The following is a 16,457-nucleotide window of genomic DNA, read 5'->3' on the forward strand; positions in this document are numbered from 1 at the left end:
GGAGCTGGACATGCCACCCACTTCCGGGGGTTGCAGGGAGCCAAGGCAGGGGGAGCCTGCCTTAGCCACACTACGCCACTGACTGGACTTTCAGCGGCTCGGTCAGTAGTGCTGACTGGAGCCACGAGGGTCCCTTTTCGACCGGGTGTTCCAGACGAAAACCAGATGTCTAGTGCTCTTGCTGCCTCCTCCAGGTGGGAGGCAGCAGCTCAATAAATCACCGTCATTGAGGTTCTATATATTCCTGTCCTAGTTCTGTTCCTATTTTTTCCTTTGCCTCAAGCAGAAATATTTGCAGTAATATCTACTCCTGTGTTCTGTAGAGTAGTCCTATTCTTTGTGGTTTGGGTAATGCTTATTTTTCACCTAAACGAAATAATTTCTCAGGCATTTCTGGTTTTTTGTCCTCTAGGGGAAATGGTATCCCTTTTTTTACATCTACTATAAGGGGTAAAGATTTCTGCCGGTCAGAACCACTTTTATCACTTAGTGGGTGGAACACACAATGGGACTGTCAGTTGTCTTTGCTAGAGAGTTCAAGTGAATCTACATAGCAGCAAAGCCATTCTGGTCAATGAATATGTATACTTCCTCCACATGGATTGCAGCAGCTGGCTGTGGTGAAAAGGGAGAAACAATGGTTGAGGGAATTATGCCAGGTGGCCATATGGTCCTTCCTCTACCTTGTGTGTTTTTAAAAGACATGCAGTGACCTTGATCTCAGATGTGCTCAAAGACATCAGGGCAGTAGTGCCAGTGTAAGAAGCTATGATCCACCCATCTATTTTAAAGGGCTAAGAAACTGCTATTGGAACTGAGGCTTGGATCCCAGCAGCTTTAAACTGGTGTGCTGACAGAGCAGATATGCTAGGGTTAACGCTATATCTGTACACCAGTTTGGAACAGCCAGCCGTTCTACTTATCTATGCTGCGGCGTGAAGTGTTTTAGCCTATTAGCAAATGTTCCCCTAGTTTTTCTTAGGTTTGTGTTTTTGAAGTGGGCTTTTTTGTTTTGTTTTAGGAGTTAAGCAACTTTGTTCAAGCTAGTCCAAAGTGTTTTTATTCAGCTTTTCTCCTCATGGCATCAAATGGCTAGGGCTCTATCAAATTCAAGGTCCATTTTGGGCAATTTTGTGGTTATAGGATTTTAAAAATAATTCATTTCATGATTTCAGCTATTTCAATCTGAAATTTCACAGTGTTGTAATTGTAGGAGTCCTGACCCAGAAAGGAGTTGTGTGCCGGGAGGTGTCATAAGGCTGGTGGTGGCGCTGCTTTCAGAGCCAGGCAGCTGTAGAGTGGCGACTGTTGGCTTGGAGCCCAGCTGTGAAGGCAGAGCTGCCGCCAGCAGCAGTGCAGAAGTAAGGGTGACGATGCCATACAGTGCTGCCCTTACTTCTGCACTGCTGCTTGCAGAGCTGGGCCCTCAGTCAGCAGCCGCCACTCTCTGGCCACCCAGCTCTGAAGGCAACGGCGCAGAAGTAAGGGTGGCATGGTAGGGTATTGTCACCCTTACTTCTGCACTGCTGCTGGTGGGGTGCCGCTTTCAGAGCTGAGCGCCTGGCCAGCAGCTGCCACTTTCCAGCCAGCAGCTGCTGCTCTTCGGTCACCCAGCTCTGAAGGCAGCGCAGAAGTAAGGGTGGCAAAACCACGGTCCCCCTAAAATAACCTTGCGACTTCCCTAGAACTCCCTTTTGGATGAGGATCCCCAATTTGAGTAAAGCTGGTCTCCCCTGTGAAATCTGTGTAGTATGTGGTTAAAGCACACAAAAGAGCAGAATTCACAGTGGGAGACCAGAGTTCATAGTTCGTGAAACGTTTTTCATGGCCATGAATTTGGTAGGGCCCTACAAATGGCACAGAGCATTTGCAGGCAGAATGAGTAGGCTGGGGCCCTGCACAAAATATAGAAATAATTGATGGTGATTGGTGCTGCTGTGTGTCAATTTGAGAAGGAACTGCAATTCATCACTCACAAACTATCATATGAAGATGTAGAAAAGCAATTAACTGGTAAAATTTTAGCTCAAACACCTGCTGCTAAGCTTCACAGCTTTCTGTTATCGTTTAGTTTCCTCAGGTACTTGTTTTCTGATGGTTATAGAAGACTCCTTTAGACCCATTACTGCAGTATTGTGGTATGATTAGGGTAACTCCTGTTGCAATGGAGTTCAGTCATTCATGTCTTTCAGTTGTAAAAACAGATTCCGAACTTGTTTAATCTCTGGTAATTCTTCAGTAGTTGGTTTTTATTTTGGATTGTGGAACCATAATATTTTCCATAGTATGCAATTATGTCTTTTTCTGTTGCTTGAAAATAAATGCATAGTTTTGCTTAGAAACCCACATTGATGGTGATGCATTTCCAAATTTAAATTATGATCAGACTTGGGAATTATTACTTGGGCAAGTTTTTTCAAGCTTAACATGTACAACTTTTCTTTTTAATATAGCCCAGTGATGAGGGAAAGAGGGTTGTTGGTTTGCCCACTGTTTTAAAGGTATTTTTTACAGCTGTGCAAAATGATATTCTGGTGGAAATTTGATATATCTATATTCACACTCCTTGCTATAACTGTGTTCTATTTTGTGTAGAGACTTCATTGAAATAGACTCCACTGCTAATATAAAATAGTTCTAAAATTTATTGATGTCAGGCACTAGCTTGTGCTCCTGATTATTTTTTTTTTTTAAATGAGAGCAGGTGATGGTTCTATAAGAGCAACAGGTTTTGTTGTTTTTACCATCATTATTTCCCCTCCCCCACCTGTGCCAATGAGGGAAGACATCCAAAAGAAAGACAGAAATCTTTAAATAGTCAAAATGTGCATCTTTAACTTATGGCCCTAAGCTTTTCATAGTAAGTACTTTTCTAAGTATTTTTTTAATGTAAATCTGTATGGCATTTTACCTCATCATTCAAATGTAGCAAAAGTGTATTAAGAATAGTATTCTAAGCCTGTATGCCTTGATGTAAAAGTGAAGAATTGAGCAAATTGCATATTATTATTAGTTTAATTATTCGCATTATAGTAGAATTCAAGGCCTAAACCTTGCTTGGAGTGCCACTGTGCTAGGCAATGTACAAGCACATAACTGTGTTAAAGAGCTTACAGCCTAAATAGACAAGACAGATGAATCTTTGGAGTATAATTAGTTATCTCTGCCTCAGTTGGGTTTTTATCTAAAGTATCAACATATATAAGATAAATTTGGAAAATGAGCAGAAATTAACAGTGTGAGAGATTAAATTTCTGAAGAAATGCAAGTGAATTTGTACTATAATAAACCTAAACAGAGATACGTAGTATAGCGGAAGAGAAATGTGAACGAAATGTTTTGTGATGGTGAACAGAACGTGAATATAAGTTTGTAGCTATAGGACATTTTGTTCTGATTTATATAAAAGAGGCTTAATCAGATAGATCATGGAGTTGATAGTTCCTGTATAGTGTTGTTGTTATGACTGCATTTAGAAGTCTTACCATGTGCACTCAGGGCAATACAATAAAAGCAATATTATTTATGGTCAGTTTTCAAATACAAATTCTGTTTTGAAAAATAATTCTCTAAAACAAAGGGTTTGGAAAAGTTAAGATGCACTGTCTGAACAACTGATAAGAAAACATAAACCTTCATCACTAGTTTGCAGAAGACTAGGAGGTGATTTGATAACTACATGTAGCTGCTTGACAGCATCTTCACTGATGATGAACTGTTAAGTAAGTAAGTGTGTGTGTGTGTTTAAAAATATAATTTTAATTGACTTCTCAACATTAAAGGTTTATTATGGAAATACCAGTCCCTCTGTAGTTTGAGGAATACTTCTTACTGGCATAAGCATGATTCCCGTCCTCTAACTTTGCCAAACCCAGAATGATCTTGTATGAAATTTCACATGCCAGATCTTAGCCCAGTGTAACTTCTTCGTTCATTTGTTTCCTGCATTGTTTGTGGTGAATTGAACCAGACATTTGGGAGAGATGACCAGACAAGAAAGAGATGGCCTTCGGTTCTTCAACCTTTTCCTTACGTGTCTTAGCTAGAGCTGAGTGAGTTTTTGGTTTGGGGGTGAACCAAAAAAATCAGGGGGAAAAAAATGGTTTGGTCTGAACTGAAACTGAATTTTTTTCAGTTTTTCTAGCTGCAACAAAATAACCAAAACACTTTTGTTTCAGGTCAAACAAAACAATTTGAGCAGAAATTAAACCTTTTCAGTGTTTTGTTTTTGTTCCTTTTGGGCATTTTCAGTCATGTTGCACCATTTTATTAAAATTAAATTAAATTTGAAACAAAATGGCATTTGGATATGAAATGTTTCAGTTCAAAATAATCAAAACAGACAGTTTAGACTTTTTAAAATAAAATTTCTGGCTAAATCTATTTGCTGAATTGGACCTGAATTTGTGAATAATTTTGATGCCCTGAAAAATGCATTCATCAGCAAACTTACTATTTACCGAAAAATAATAGTCCTAGTTCTGCTATTATGCTCATCATATCCCTCCAACTACTGGGCATAGCAAATCTATTTTTATTGTATCTGTTGTCCATGGTGCTAACATAAGTTAGTGGTTTTGATAAGGTGATTAATTACTGTTAGTTCTTTCACTGCATTACAAAGCATGTATTGTTTTTTCCATGTTAATTTTAATGTTGGCTTAGAAAGTTTTTCTGTTTATATTCTAAATATATCTATCGTATAATTGGTATAGCATCTTTAAATAGTGGAGAAAAATGATTGCCTTCAGTATACTGTGTATTTAATCAGCAATTAAGTCCCTTTCTAAGGGCTTGTGTATGACTAGGAAGAAAAGTCAGCAACTGTACAATTAAGAATTAAGTATTAAAGCTTCTGTAGTCAGAAAATATGTGGTAGGTCAATAGATAAGATTGTCTTGAAGCCTCTGGTTCTCAGGGTTGTATGTGTGTCTGTGATTTATTTTTATTTACCTTAAATAAATCTTTATTTATCTTAAATCCCGCTACATTATTCAAATAGTCTTAAAGTGCAGCTCTGCTGTGAAAAGTAAACGTGTAGTTGCTGAATGACTGCAAGTAAAAATGACAGGTTTCAGAGTAGCAGCCATGTTAGTCTGTATCCGCAAAAAGAAAAGGAGTACTTGTGGTACCTTAGAGACTAACAAATTTATCTGAGCATAAGCTTTCGTGAGCTACAGCTCACTTCATTGGATGCATGCAGTGAAGTGAGCTGTAGCTCATGAAAGCTTATGCTCAAATAAATTTGTTCGTCTCTAAGGTGCCACAAGTACTCCTTTTCTTTTTGCAAGTAAAAAGAGACTCTGGCTAGGATGATGGGAAACACGCACAAGCTCTTAGGTTGCTTCCCTTTGGCGCATTGTAACACCTCTCCAGGAGCAGAGACTGTGTCACCAGCCAAAGGTGTGGGATAGAGGGGGCAGCCAGTGGTGAAAGGGCCCACGGTATTTCTGTGGTCAGGGAATGCTTGCAGGAGGCAGATTCTTCCATGTGGATCTCAGCCCCCGTGGAGGTGTCTGCTTTCTATTCTACCACTCCATCAACAGTACCTATAGAAAACTATCCTGCTAATAAGCAGCAGCAAGTGTGAACTTCCCTTTCTATTATCACCTGAATAACTTGTTAAGACCCATTCATTGTACTGAAGTTCTGCTCTGAAGTGATCCCAAGGAGCAAATTATATACATCCTAACCATCTCCTCTCTTATTCACAGGATGGTTAAAAATACTCCTGGGGAAATTCTGTGCCAAAAATTAAAAATTCTTCACACAATATTTTAAAATTCTGCAAATTTTTTAGTATTTTATTTGTTAAACTAACACTACACAATCATGTCAGTTTCAATTATTTTGGTAATTTATTTCAAAATACCTGTCAGCAAATATGTCTGTAACAATACAGACACACAAAACTTCTCCCAGGGGCAGAGTTAAAGAAACGCCTACGATAACCCAGTTCCTGTTTCTCTGCCTTGTCCCCTCCAGCCAAGGGGCCAGACCGCCACTCCCTTTCCCCCTGAGTCCAGCCATGGGGCACCCCTCAGTCGAGATACTTGCACCCCCTCCCCCCAGAGCCCAGTCGTGTCACCCCAGCCCAGATACTCACACCGCCTCCTCCTCCAGAGCCCAGCCGTGCCTTCCCCAGCCCACACACTTGCATCCCTTCCCCCTAGAACCTAGCTGCGGGCCACCCCCAGCCCAGACACTCTCATCCTCTACTCCTCAGAGCCCAGCCACAGCCTCAACACTCACATGCACCCCTGTCCCCTCAGGACCCAGCTGTTCCTCCATAATCCAGACACCTACCCTACCTACTCACAGAACCCAGCCACGGGGAGCCCTCCAGCCCAGATATTTGCACCCTGTACCCTCCCAGAGCCCAGGGATGCAGAGGGAGAAACAGCCTGATGCTGGGTCCTGGGCTTGTATGAAGGGAACTGCGACTGCTGGGAACCCTGCAGCTTCCGCTCCCTATCTCCCCCAAGCAGTGTCTTCTGTTTGAGAGCTGGGCTCTGCTGGGTCCAGCAGCCCCCTGGTGGTAGCCAGCAGCTATGCAGCCCATTTCTGTGGGGGGAAAGGAAATTTTGTGCAGTGACGCAGAATTCCCCCAGGAGTAATATAATTTATAATACCCTTCAGACACAAGGGTAGGAGATGAAGGTGTTTGGTAACTGGTTCTTCATAATTATTTTTGTCAAAAGTTGGGTTTTTGTGGAAGTAGCAGAAAATGTTGGGTGACCTTATTCTATTAATAGTTGCTGAAAGCCTGTGTGGTCGCATGGGTGTAATGTGGGTAAAAAAGCCAAAAATGGGTGAGAGTTTAAAAATTGGATGGTAAGAGGCCACAAATCTTAGGGATTGACTCTGGTGACATTCTAAAAAATAGGAGCTCTCAAACATGCTTGTAGCTGTTTCCATTGCTTCACAATGACTCGATAGACATTACAGGCTTCGATGTGAGTTTTGAGGTTATTATGTGTGCTACTTGTGGTCTTGTGTGAGTGGTGGTGTTGATTTGCGTGTAGGTTGTGTTATGCTAGGAGAGTTGTGGGGAATGATGGGTATGTGCTGAACTGAGGGACTCTGTGTGTTTGAGGTTATTGTGTATACTGGTTGTGTTGTGCTGGGGGAGTTTTGTGTGTGCTGCATGGCTGTGGCAGTTGGGCACACGGGTGGTAGTTGGGCCAAGTAATGCACTATCAGTGCAGTCTCTGTCATATAGCTATTGAACTGTTGTATGCAAATTAGTTGTAGAGTAAGGGTGGTGACTGGTTGAATTACCTCTGATATCTCAATGGTCTAGGACAGGGATCGGCAACCTTTGGCATGCAGCCCCTCAGGGTAAGCCCCCTGGTGGGCCGGGCTGGTTTGTTTACCTGCAGAGTCCACTGGTTCGGCTGATCGCAGCTCCCACTGGCTGGGGTTCGCTGCTCCAGGCCAATGGGGGCTGCGGGAAGCGGCAGCCAGCACATCCCTCGGCCTGCGCTGCTTCAAGGCATGGGTACATTCCTTACTATAGCTGTGCACCACAGGGGTGAAATTTGTAAAGTCAAAATGGCTGAGAACTTAAAAATATAATGGTAAGAGACTTTGAAAACCCAGTGATGATCCAGCCTGGTGATATTCTGAACAAAAAGAACTCTTGACCATGCTTGTAGCTGCTTCCAATGCTTCACATTGAGTCAACAGGCATTTTAGGCTTCAGAGTGACATTCCTGGATTTGATTGTATAGGTACAGTTAATAACATGAATTTTATATGATAATTATATTTTATTTTATGATGCATTTTTCAGAAATATTTCCATAAAATGGAAGGATTACCAAATTTTTGTAATAAATTTATATTACTGTATAATTCAGTGCATATCTGCTGCATATTGGATATTGCATATTGCATAATTTCAGTGTAAGGGGTTGCACAGTACAGGGGACTACAGTACAGAATTTGGCTTTAAAATTGGAATGTAGTTAACAATTCTGTTGAGGTATGAGCTAGAATTGTATTGTGCTCAGTGTTCCATAGTTCTGCTATACTACTAATGGGAGTAAAAAGGAGTAAAAACTCTTTTCACAAAAGTCAGCAAATGTGATTTGGAATGCACCAGGTGAGATTTGGATGTTGTGTAGTATCTTGGTCCCACTGAAAACTAATGAGACTAATTGTAAAGTAAGGTATTGTTCAGGGTGAGTAAGGGTATCAGAATCTGTCCCATAGGCATCAGATCTCTTGGGTAGTAATGCACTGCTTTTTACAGCCACTTTTCAGAGCAGAAGCATGTTTAAAAATTTCTTTTCCAATGGTAGCTCTGATTTTTAAGCACACAGATTTTATACTTTAAAACAGTTAAAAGATTAATTACAGTTTTGCTGTTTTTCCATTTCTATTCTGTATCCTGTAGAAACAGAACATGCCAGGAACAAAAAAACCAAAACCCCACATTAATGAGTAGGCATGTTCCTACCTTAATTATCAGGAATGGCTAAGTTTCGAAGCATAAGAGCATTATTACTGTTTTTCAGTTCTACATGTTGGCAAAAAGTACTAACTTTCTTTCAATTTTATTTCTTTTAAATGCAGAACTATGGTTTGGAAACAGAAAATCTAAAAACCCTTTCTCACAAGCTAAACGCATCTGCCAAAAATCTGCAGAACTTTATAATTGGGAGGAGGAGGAGTGGTCACTATGATGGCAGGACCAGCCGAAAATTACCAAATGACTTCCTGACCTCTGTGGTGGATCTGATTGGAGCAGCTAAAAGTCTGCTGGCTTGGTTGGACAGGTAAAATCTCCCAAATGTTTCACAGGTAACCAGTTCATGCACACACCCAAAACAAACCTTTTAAAATAATTTTATATTGATTTTAAGTGTAAGCTAAAACCACAAGTTGACTTTAAAGAATGGAAATATGAATTGATTTTTTAAAAAGATGAAGCTTTAGCATGCAGTTTGGACTGCACTCAGCATCATATTTTTAAAAATACTGTAACAGTGGGCTTATCTGGAATTGAATATCAAGGCTAAACTGGATAAGGCAAATTGATGAATTTTTATATTGGTGCAGGGACAAACTTTTAAGTGAACTGTTTAATTCAAACAAGTTCTTTTGATGTTTATTGCACTGGTAAAATTTTTGAACCTATTGGTCATTGTACCAATGTTAATACATAGTTCCACGGTATCTATGTTGCAGTTATGGAATGTCTTTACATGCAGTTATAGAATTATTTATGTGCAGTTATGGAATGTCTTTGAAGCTCTAGAAACAAATAGAACTTTTCAGATCAGCTGCCTTTGATGTTGCGCTCCTAGGATTTGATCAAACTCAGATGACTAGATAGAGAGGCTCCCATTGCAATCGATGGGAGCTGTATCATGCCCTTATTTTACAATACCATGCAAATATTCAGGACCAGGACTGACCTTCTTACTACATTTTTATGTTCCAATTTTATTCATCATGGCACTGAGACTCTCCAGGTAGTAAAGATGATTATTACAATTTCTCAAGTGGTTAAAATGATTCTGCTTTTAAGTGTATGCCTTTATAAAAACACCTCACAAGTCATTTTATAGTCAACATAAATAGGCTGATTGTCTTGTCTTGATTTGAATATGCAGTTGGTAAAGGGCAATTCATATTTGTGTATTACCAACTGAAGCTGTGATACACTGTAGATTAAGTAAAAAAAAAAAGTGTGTGTGTGGGGGGGAGGGATACTTTTTTTCTTTTTGTCAGGAAAATTACCTTTGTCCCCTAAAAGACAGAAGTGTTTTGTTTTAAGTGAGATATGTACCTGTCCAGTTTTAAAGAATGTATTCTTCAAAGTCCTGCTTTTGCTGTAGGAACCGTAACTGCCATTGAAGTTTGAAAAGATTGGGCTAAAATTGGAAAACAAATAATGGAAAAGAGACATCTTGCAGTTTAAGGAATAATGTGTTGGTTATGGCGTAAATAACACAGATACTGTGTTTTGCTCTAAGTTTGGCAATAGCATAGCAACCAGAATTTTTAAAAAATGGATGCCTAATGTTGGACTTCTAAGTCCATATTTAGGCACCAAGAGGGGTAATGTTTCTTAGTGGACAGAGTACTGAACAGGACTCGGGAGACCTGGATTCTAATCCTGGCTCTGCTGTTAACCTGCTGGGTCACTTTGGGTGAGTCGTTGTGCCTCAGCTACCCTATAAAATATAAATGATACTTACCTGTTTTGTAAAGCACTTTGAGCTCTCCTGATGAAAAGCCATAGGTAAGAGCTGGGTATTATTATTATTATTTATTATTTATTATGTAGTAAGTGTAACCTGGTTTATCAAAAGGCAAAGCACCTGGAAGCTCCCATTGACCTGGCAGTTCTGCATTTTTGAAAAGCGAGTTGTTTAGTTAAATGCCTAAATATAGACTTAGGAACCCAACGGAGATACCTATTTTAAAAAGCAGGAAAAGTCTTTTCCTTTAAGAACCATTTTGTTTAAAATATCTTTTGACATATTTTCTGATTTCTGATATCTGCACTTACAAAAGCACATTAATAGTTAAGTCTCTACTGAGAATAACCTCATTGAAGGCACCTTTATTTTTAAAAATTAAACTTCAAACTTACCTGCAATTTCACTAGTTTTAACTTGCCTTTTTAAAATACTTTAGCTCTTCTTTGCTGAGGGTTAAAAGTAAATATTTAGGGCCTAGCACTCTTAAAAAATGCCAATAACGTAAGGCTACAGTTTCCTGCTTACCTGCTGCAGCACATTACAACTTGTACTATAATTATACATCCTGTTACATACATTTTTAGTGGCCGAAGTGGTGCAAGACTTAAAATGTTTGAGTCCAAAAGACTGTTGGGTGTTATGAAATGGAGGGATTTTTAATTGAAAATGTTTTAAAATAAATTAACTTTTTTATTATTTCTAAAATATAATTGCACTATCTATTGTGAAGTGTCCATCACACTTGTAGTACTATCACAGGCACCTCCTTTCCAATTTGCTGGGAGGTGCTCGACCTCCGGCTTAGCCCCACGCCACGCCCCCACTCCAGCCCTTTCCCCAAGTCCCCATTTCCCACCCCACCTCTTTCCACCCCATTCCTCCCCCTCCCCTGAGCAAGCCATGTCCTCGCTGCTCTACCGCCGAGCCTTTTTCCCCGAGGGTGCTCCAACCTATGTCACCTATGACTGTGCTATTGATTGGAGTTTATAATATGGATGTACTACACTTACTGATGGCAAGAGACTCTTAGAAGGTGATGAGATCAGCTGACAGTTGATTTCTCTGCCTCTATAAACATAAACTCTAGATGAAAACACACATGCCCTCATGCTTTTTCTTGAGGAATAATCAGCTTCTAAAATCCAAATTCAACATAATAGTTGCTCCATTTGAGCACTAATGTGTGACATGATATCCAAGGTTGTGTCAAGATTGCATACTTTAGGATTAGACACAAAGCCAAAGCCCCCTGTTAAGAGTGGATATGGCCCAGCAATGCATGCCCTGTCATTCTTTACTGAAATTATAATAAGATTATTTATAAAGGCAGCCACATTATATCAGTCATAGATAATACAACAGGCAAACAAAAAATTAAAAGAGAGTTAATAAAATCATCTTAAAAATATAGTTTCCAATTTTACTTTCTGTTACTTGCGCATTTGAGCTCATCTGGAACTGTGGCTGCTCTGCACCTCTGAAAATGGAATCTCAAGGTGTTTCAAATTTCATGGCACTCAGAAACTAGGGCAGCAAAAATGAGAGGCTACTTTTGAAAATGTTGTCTTTAGTACCTGAATGGGGTTTTCTAGAAACAATATTTGAATTTCACTTAATTATACAGTAAACAGATATTTTGAACAGGTATGTAATTTAAACATTCTTGTGTACGTTTTTGTGAAATTTTAAGATTTTCTTCTAGCATATAATAATTTTCATTCAGTAGGTCCATTTTTCCTCTTTCAGATGTCTCAAGGGGGCAGATTAATGGCTATGTATTCTTCCTTCTTCAGAGCATGAATGTCTGGAGATCCATAGGGTTCTGTCACTTCCTGTTAAATGGCAACTGGGGGAGATAGAAAGCTTCTTTTACACAGATATGGTTTTGCTACTATTAGTCCTAACAATCAAAGTTGAGCTCCAGACTTTGCTGTTGCAGAGATACTATGATGGTTGGTGCTACCTAAGATAAAATGGACTGAATTTTTCTGTTGAATAGTTCTAGCAGTATTTTTTGATAGGTTCTCTCAGTCAGAGTGTTTTTCTAGTATTTCTTTATGCCTTGAAGACCTGAAGACATTTTCTATATGATGCTTTTATAGCCAGGGTGGCTCAAGTGTCTGACTGCTTCTCATGGCTAGCCTTAGGGAAATCTGCATTTTATATCAAATCTTATTTTTCATGTAACTTCACTATTGTGCTTTCAGTGCCTGAGAGAGATGGGGGGACATTTGTGATTAAGTTGGCATAGACTTGCCCCATATAAAATGAAAGGGAGGCATTGAGGTAAAAGGGTGAGGGTTATTAGCATGCCTCCCCTCTGACAATAGTTTGCAGCCCTGGAGTGATTTGATGTATTTCTGTCCTTGGATTCTCGGGTGGCAGCTCTGGCTTACAGCAACTTTTTTCATCTGTGACAAATAAATTAATTAAAAGGAATAATGTGGACACTAACACAGTGATACAAGCCATTGTAACATCCAGACTGGATCACTGGTATGCACATTTACTTGGGGCCACCCTGGAAAAAGCAGCTAGTGGCTCCAGCTGGGTATAAATGCACCAGCTTGCTTCTTGGGTGGAGAGCACATAAAACTTGAGCTCCAGCTCTGCACTAGCAGTTTGTTCACTTCTTAATGCAATTTCAACTTGTTGGTTACAGCCTATAAAGACCTAAATGAGCTGGGCCCAGATATCCTTTTCCCCTATGGTCTGTTGAGACTTGTGATCTATTGGGTTACTCTTACTGTTGGTTCCCAGGGTTGAATTGACCATGGCTGGTATCAAGCCATTCTTTGTGGAGGGTCCATTCCTCTAGAATCTGTTTCTTCCAGTGACTGATCAGCACCAGAGATCAATGAGCATCAGGGAATAGTTTAAAATTTCTATTTTTGCCAACTTTTTAAAGTCTTTTGGTTTACTTAATAGTAGGGATTGGGAGTTTTTGTAGAAGGCTTCCATACCTCCATTTCCAGATGTGTCAGTCTGGCTGTTCTAGGCGCCTACATGGGAATCTGATTCAGGCACTCTGAAAAGTATCAGGGCTCAGGACATTAAGGTGGTTGTGGTTTGCTTACAAGAACACTTTGACTTCCCTCTTTCTCTCACCAAGCCATAGAATTCTCCTCTACTTCTACAAGGGGTGTTGTCCTAACGTTTTATAGTCATGTTTTTGTACTCTTTTCCCTGTTCCTCTGATCTTTTGCCTGTTAGAGCTTTGTTTTCTTTAAAAAAACCATCTTTGGGTACATTTAGATGCCAACTGGCTTGGAATACAGGCCTTGGCAACCAAAGAGCTGCCTTGAATTGCTGCTTTCTATGGGCTTACATCAAGCCCATGGGTCAAATAATACTGCCCCATATGTATGGACGTATTTTTGTTTAAGGAAATATGTTCAGGTATTACAGAATTATTATGTTGTGGCCATTTGGGTATCCCATACAACTACTGTTAAAATCTATCTCAGAGTTACTGTGAGCCATTGATTCTGCAGTCACAGCAAGTTATTTTCTCTTGAGATTAATAATATATAGCACTATTATAAATTCTTCTTTTCTGACATGGTAGATTCCTATTTTTTCTGTCTTTTAGGACTGATGCATTCTATCCTGTGGAGGAGAGTCTTCAGTGCTGTGTCTGTCTGTCTGGTACCTAATTACAAAGATAATCTGTTGTATCCCTTGAAATATGTGCTAACTACTTAGGCTAAGCAATATGTTCCACCTTATATTTAGCTGTGACACTGAGTACCTTTCCCAGACCTGAAGAAGAGCATTGTGTAGCTCAAAAGCTTGTCTCTCTCACCAACAGAAGTTGGTTCAATAAAGATATTTGCTCACCCTCCTTGTCTCTCTAAAGATCACCTGTAACAATCCTGTGGAATGTATTTCTCATCATCTCTATTGAATGGCTATTAGCCATAACATGCAGCCTTCAAAAATTGAGGCACTTTTTTTTTAATTGAAAACCTCTCTGAAATAGGGGAGAAGACGAAAAAAAAACAAAACAATTAGGCACTCGAATCACATTGGCAATGCACTGCTTTGTGTTTCTGGCCATGAAGCAGCAAAGTTTATAGATAACACAGAACTGAAGCAGCCACTGTAATGAGTAGAGCAGTGGTTCTCAAACTTTTGTATTGGTGATCCTTTCACACAGCAAGCCTCTGACTGTGACCCCCCTTATAAATTAAAAATACTTGTTTTATATTTAACGCTATTATAAATGCTGGAGGCAAAGCGTTTTAACCTCACAATCCCCTGAGGGGTCATGACCCCCAGTTTGAGAACCACTGGAGTAGAGAGTGCTATTTTACATCTTTTTATTAAAATATGCAAAGGAAAAAATAGAAAAAAGACCTAGGAAAATTGGAACAGTGGCAATAAAAAAAGCTCTGTCGAAAAGAAAATAAAATAGTCAGAAAAAACTGATAAAAGGAATGAAAAAAAGACACAATAAAACATTCACCTTCCAAAAATGAACTGCAAAAAACACAGAGCTGACTGAGACAGTTTAAATGTAAGACTGATTACAAATTAAATGGAAAATAAAATTGAGTTTAAAAATTGTTTGTGCGCTGGAGATAAACATACAATTAAGGCAAACTAGAATGGAATCTTATATTGCAGACTGGTTTAGGGAGTGAAAGCTCAGTGAACTGTGGTTATGGCCACACAGTCTCAGTGCATAGCAATTCTATGGTATAAAGCCACTTTGTAAAAATGATACACTAATCTACTGAGTAAGAAGTTATCTGATCATAGCTGCTGACTTTATTGAAAAAGTACGCTTTTATTCCTGCTAGCCATGAAAATTCTGTTCCATCTTCGGAATCCTCATTAGAATTGTTTACAAAGTTTTGGTTGGGGTTGCTCTTGTATAGCCCCATTGAAAGTACCCTGTAAAAATTAATTGCAGTTGTGTGGTTCCATCTGAACTATTTTTCATTGAGTTCCATATCAAATGTATACAGTTAATCAGTTTTTTCTGTGAGCATCATAAACTCAACCAGGCTTCTGAGGGTCAAGCTATTGTTGTTTCTATCTCCAGCACCATTTTTAAGGTTCTACAACACAAATTGTACCCTTAGTGGCACCTGTGCACGCCTCACAGTTGGGTCCCTTTGTCCGGAGGCAGTAAGAAAATTGCAGAACAGTGACATCATAGAGGTGCCGCCTGAGAGAACACCCCGGAAGCCCTGACTGTCGAGCAGTGCAGCAGCCTTTAGAGGTCATCTTTTCTTCAGTTGGGACATGGCTAATTCATTGTTCTTGTATTTTGGTCTCTTTTATTCCTTCACACTGCTTCCAATGGGTTCCCCACACTTTCTGTGGTCCATATCTTTGCAGTCCCGCCAGAGGTGCTGGAACAGTTTTTTTTAGCGGGGGTGCTGAGAGCCATTGAACCACACTGTAAACCCTGTATATAACGGAAACCACTTCAAGCCAGGGGGTGCAGCAGCACCCCTTGTTCCAGCACCTATGGGTCTCACCTAAAGTTCTGAAATGAACCCTAGATTTGTGAATCTGAGGACCTCAAACATTAATGTACTTATCCTCACAACAATATTAAGCCCAGTTTACAGATGAGGAACTGAGTCACAGAGACTTTAAGTGACTTGTCCAATGGCACACAGGAAGTGTACAACAGAGCCAGGAACTGAAATCTGAACTGAGTCCCAGTCTAGGCCAGTTCAGTTTCTTAACCAGATCACCATTCTTCCTGCGATAAAGTTTAGCTGTATTCTGATGTGTCAAACAAAAAGGTTGTCTTTGTCTTCATCTAAAATTGGGCAAGGACTCCCAGTTCCTTGGTTATGCCTCTGCACTACTCTGTTTTTTTTTCCTACATGGGAAGCTCCTGCAAAATCAAGGACCTTTCAAGTTTCAATGAAGAGAGTACCTGTTTCTTCAGATCATGTTCTACCTCACATTCCAGCATGGGAAAACTCGATTTTAAAAGATAACATCCACCATTTTAGCTTCCAGAAAAGAGTTGCTCCTGCTCTACATTATAATGCCACCATTTCATGAACACTCTTAATAGAGAATGGTCCTTGTGTGACTTGCAGTAGCACTAAAATAGTTTGTGTGTATGGTCTCTCATCATCTGCCCCCTTTGCTCCACCAATGATATTAATTTTGATGCTCTGTTTATCTGCTTTTCCTGCATCCATCTGTATGTTCTGCCACGTTGCCCTCTGTTTGGAATGTCCTCTTAATTCTAGTCCACCAAACTGC

At 39.8% G+C, this 16,457-nt stretch overlaps 1 protein-coding gene across 11 annotated transcripts in view; it reads left to right on the forward strand.

The window, feature by feature from the left end:
- Positions 1-16,457, forward strand: part of CNKSR2 (connector enhancer of kinase suppressor of Ras 2) — a 369,272-nt gene that overhangs the window by 70,302 nt on the left and 282,513 nt on the right. For 10 of the 11 annotated variants that reach the window (XR_012160437.1, XR_012160435.1, XR_012160434.1 and 7 more), the window contains exon 3: positions 8,581-8,783. Coding sequence is in view for 8 of the 11 variants with exons in the window: in XM_073357190.2 (XP_073213291.1) it covers positions 8,581-8,783 (203 nt within the window). In the remaining 3 variants the exon portion in view is untranslated. Of the gene's footprint in view, positions 1-8,580; positions 8,809-16,457 lie in introns of those variants that run through there. The other variant, XM_073357268.2, reaches the window with a different exon arrangement.

This window comes from Lepidochelys kempii, chromosome 1, assembly GCF_965140285.1.
Source record: "Lepidochelys kempii isolate rLepKem1 chromosome 1, rLepKem1.hap1, whole genome shotgun sequence".
NCBI lineage: Eukaryota > Metazoa > Chordata > Testudines > Cheloniidae > Lepidochelys > Lepidochelys kempii.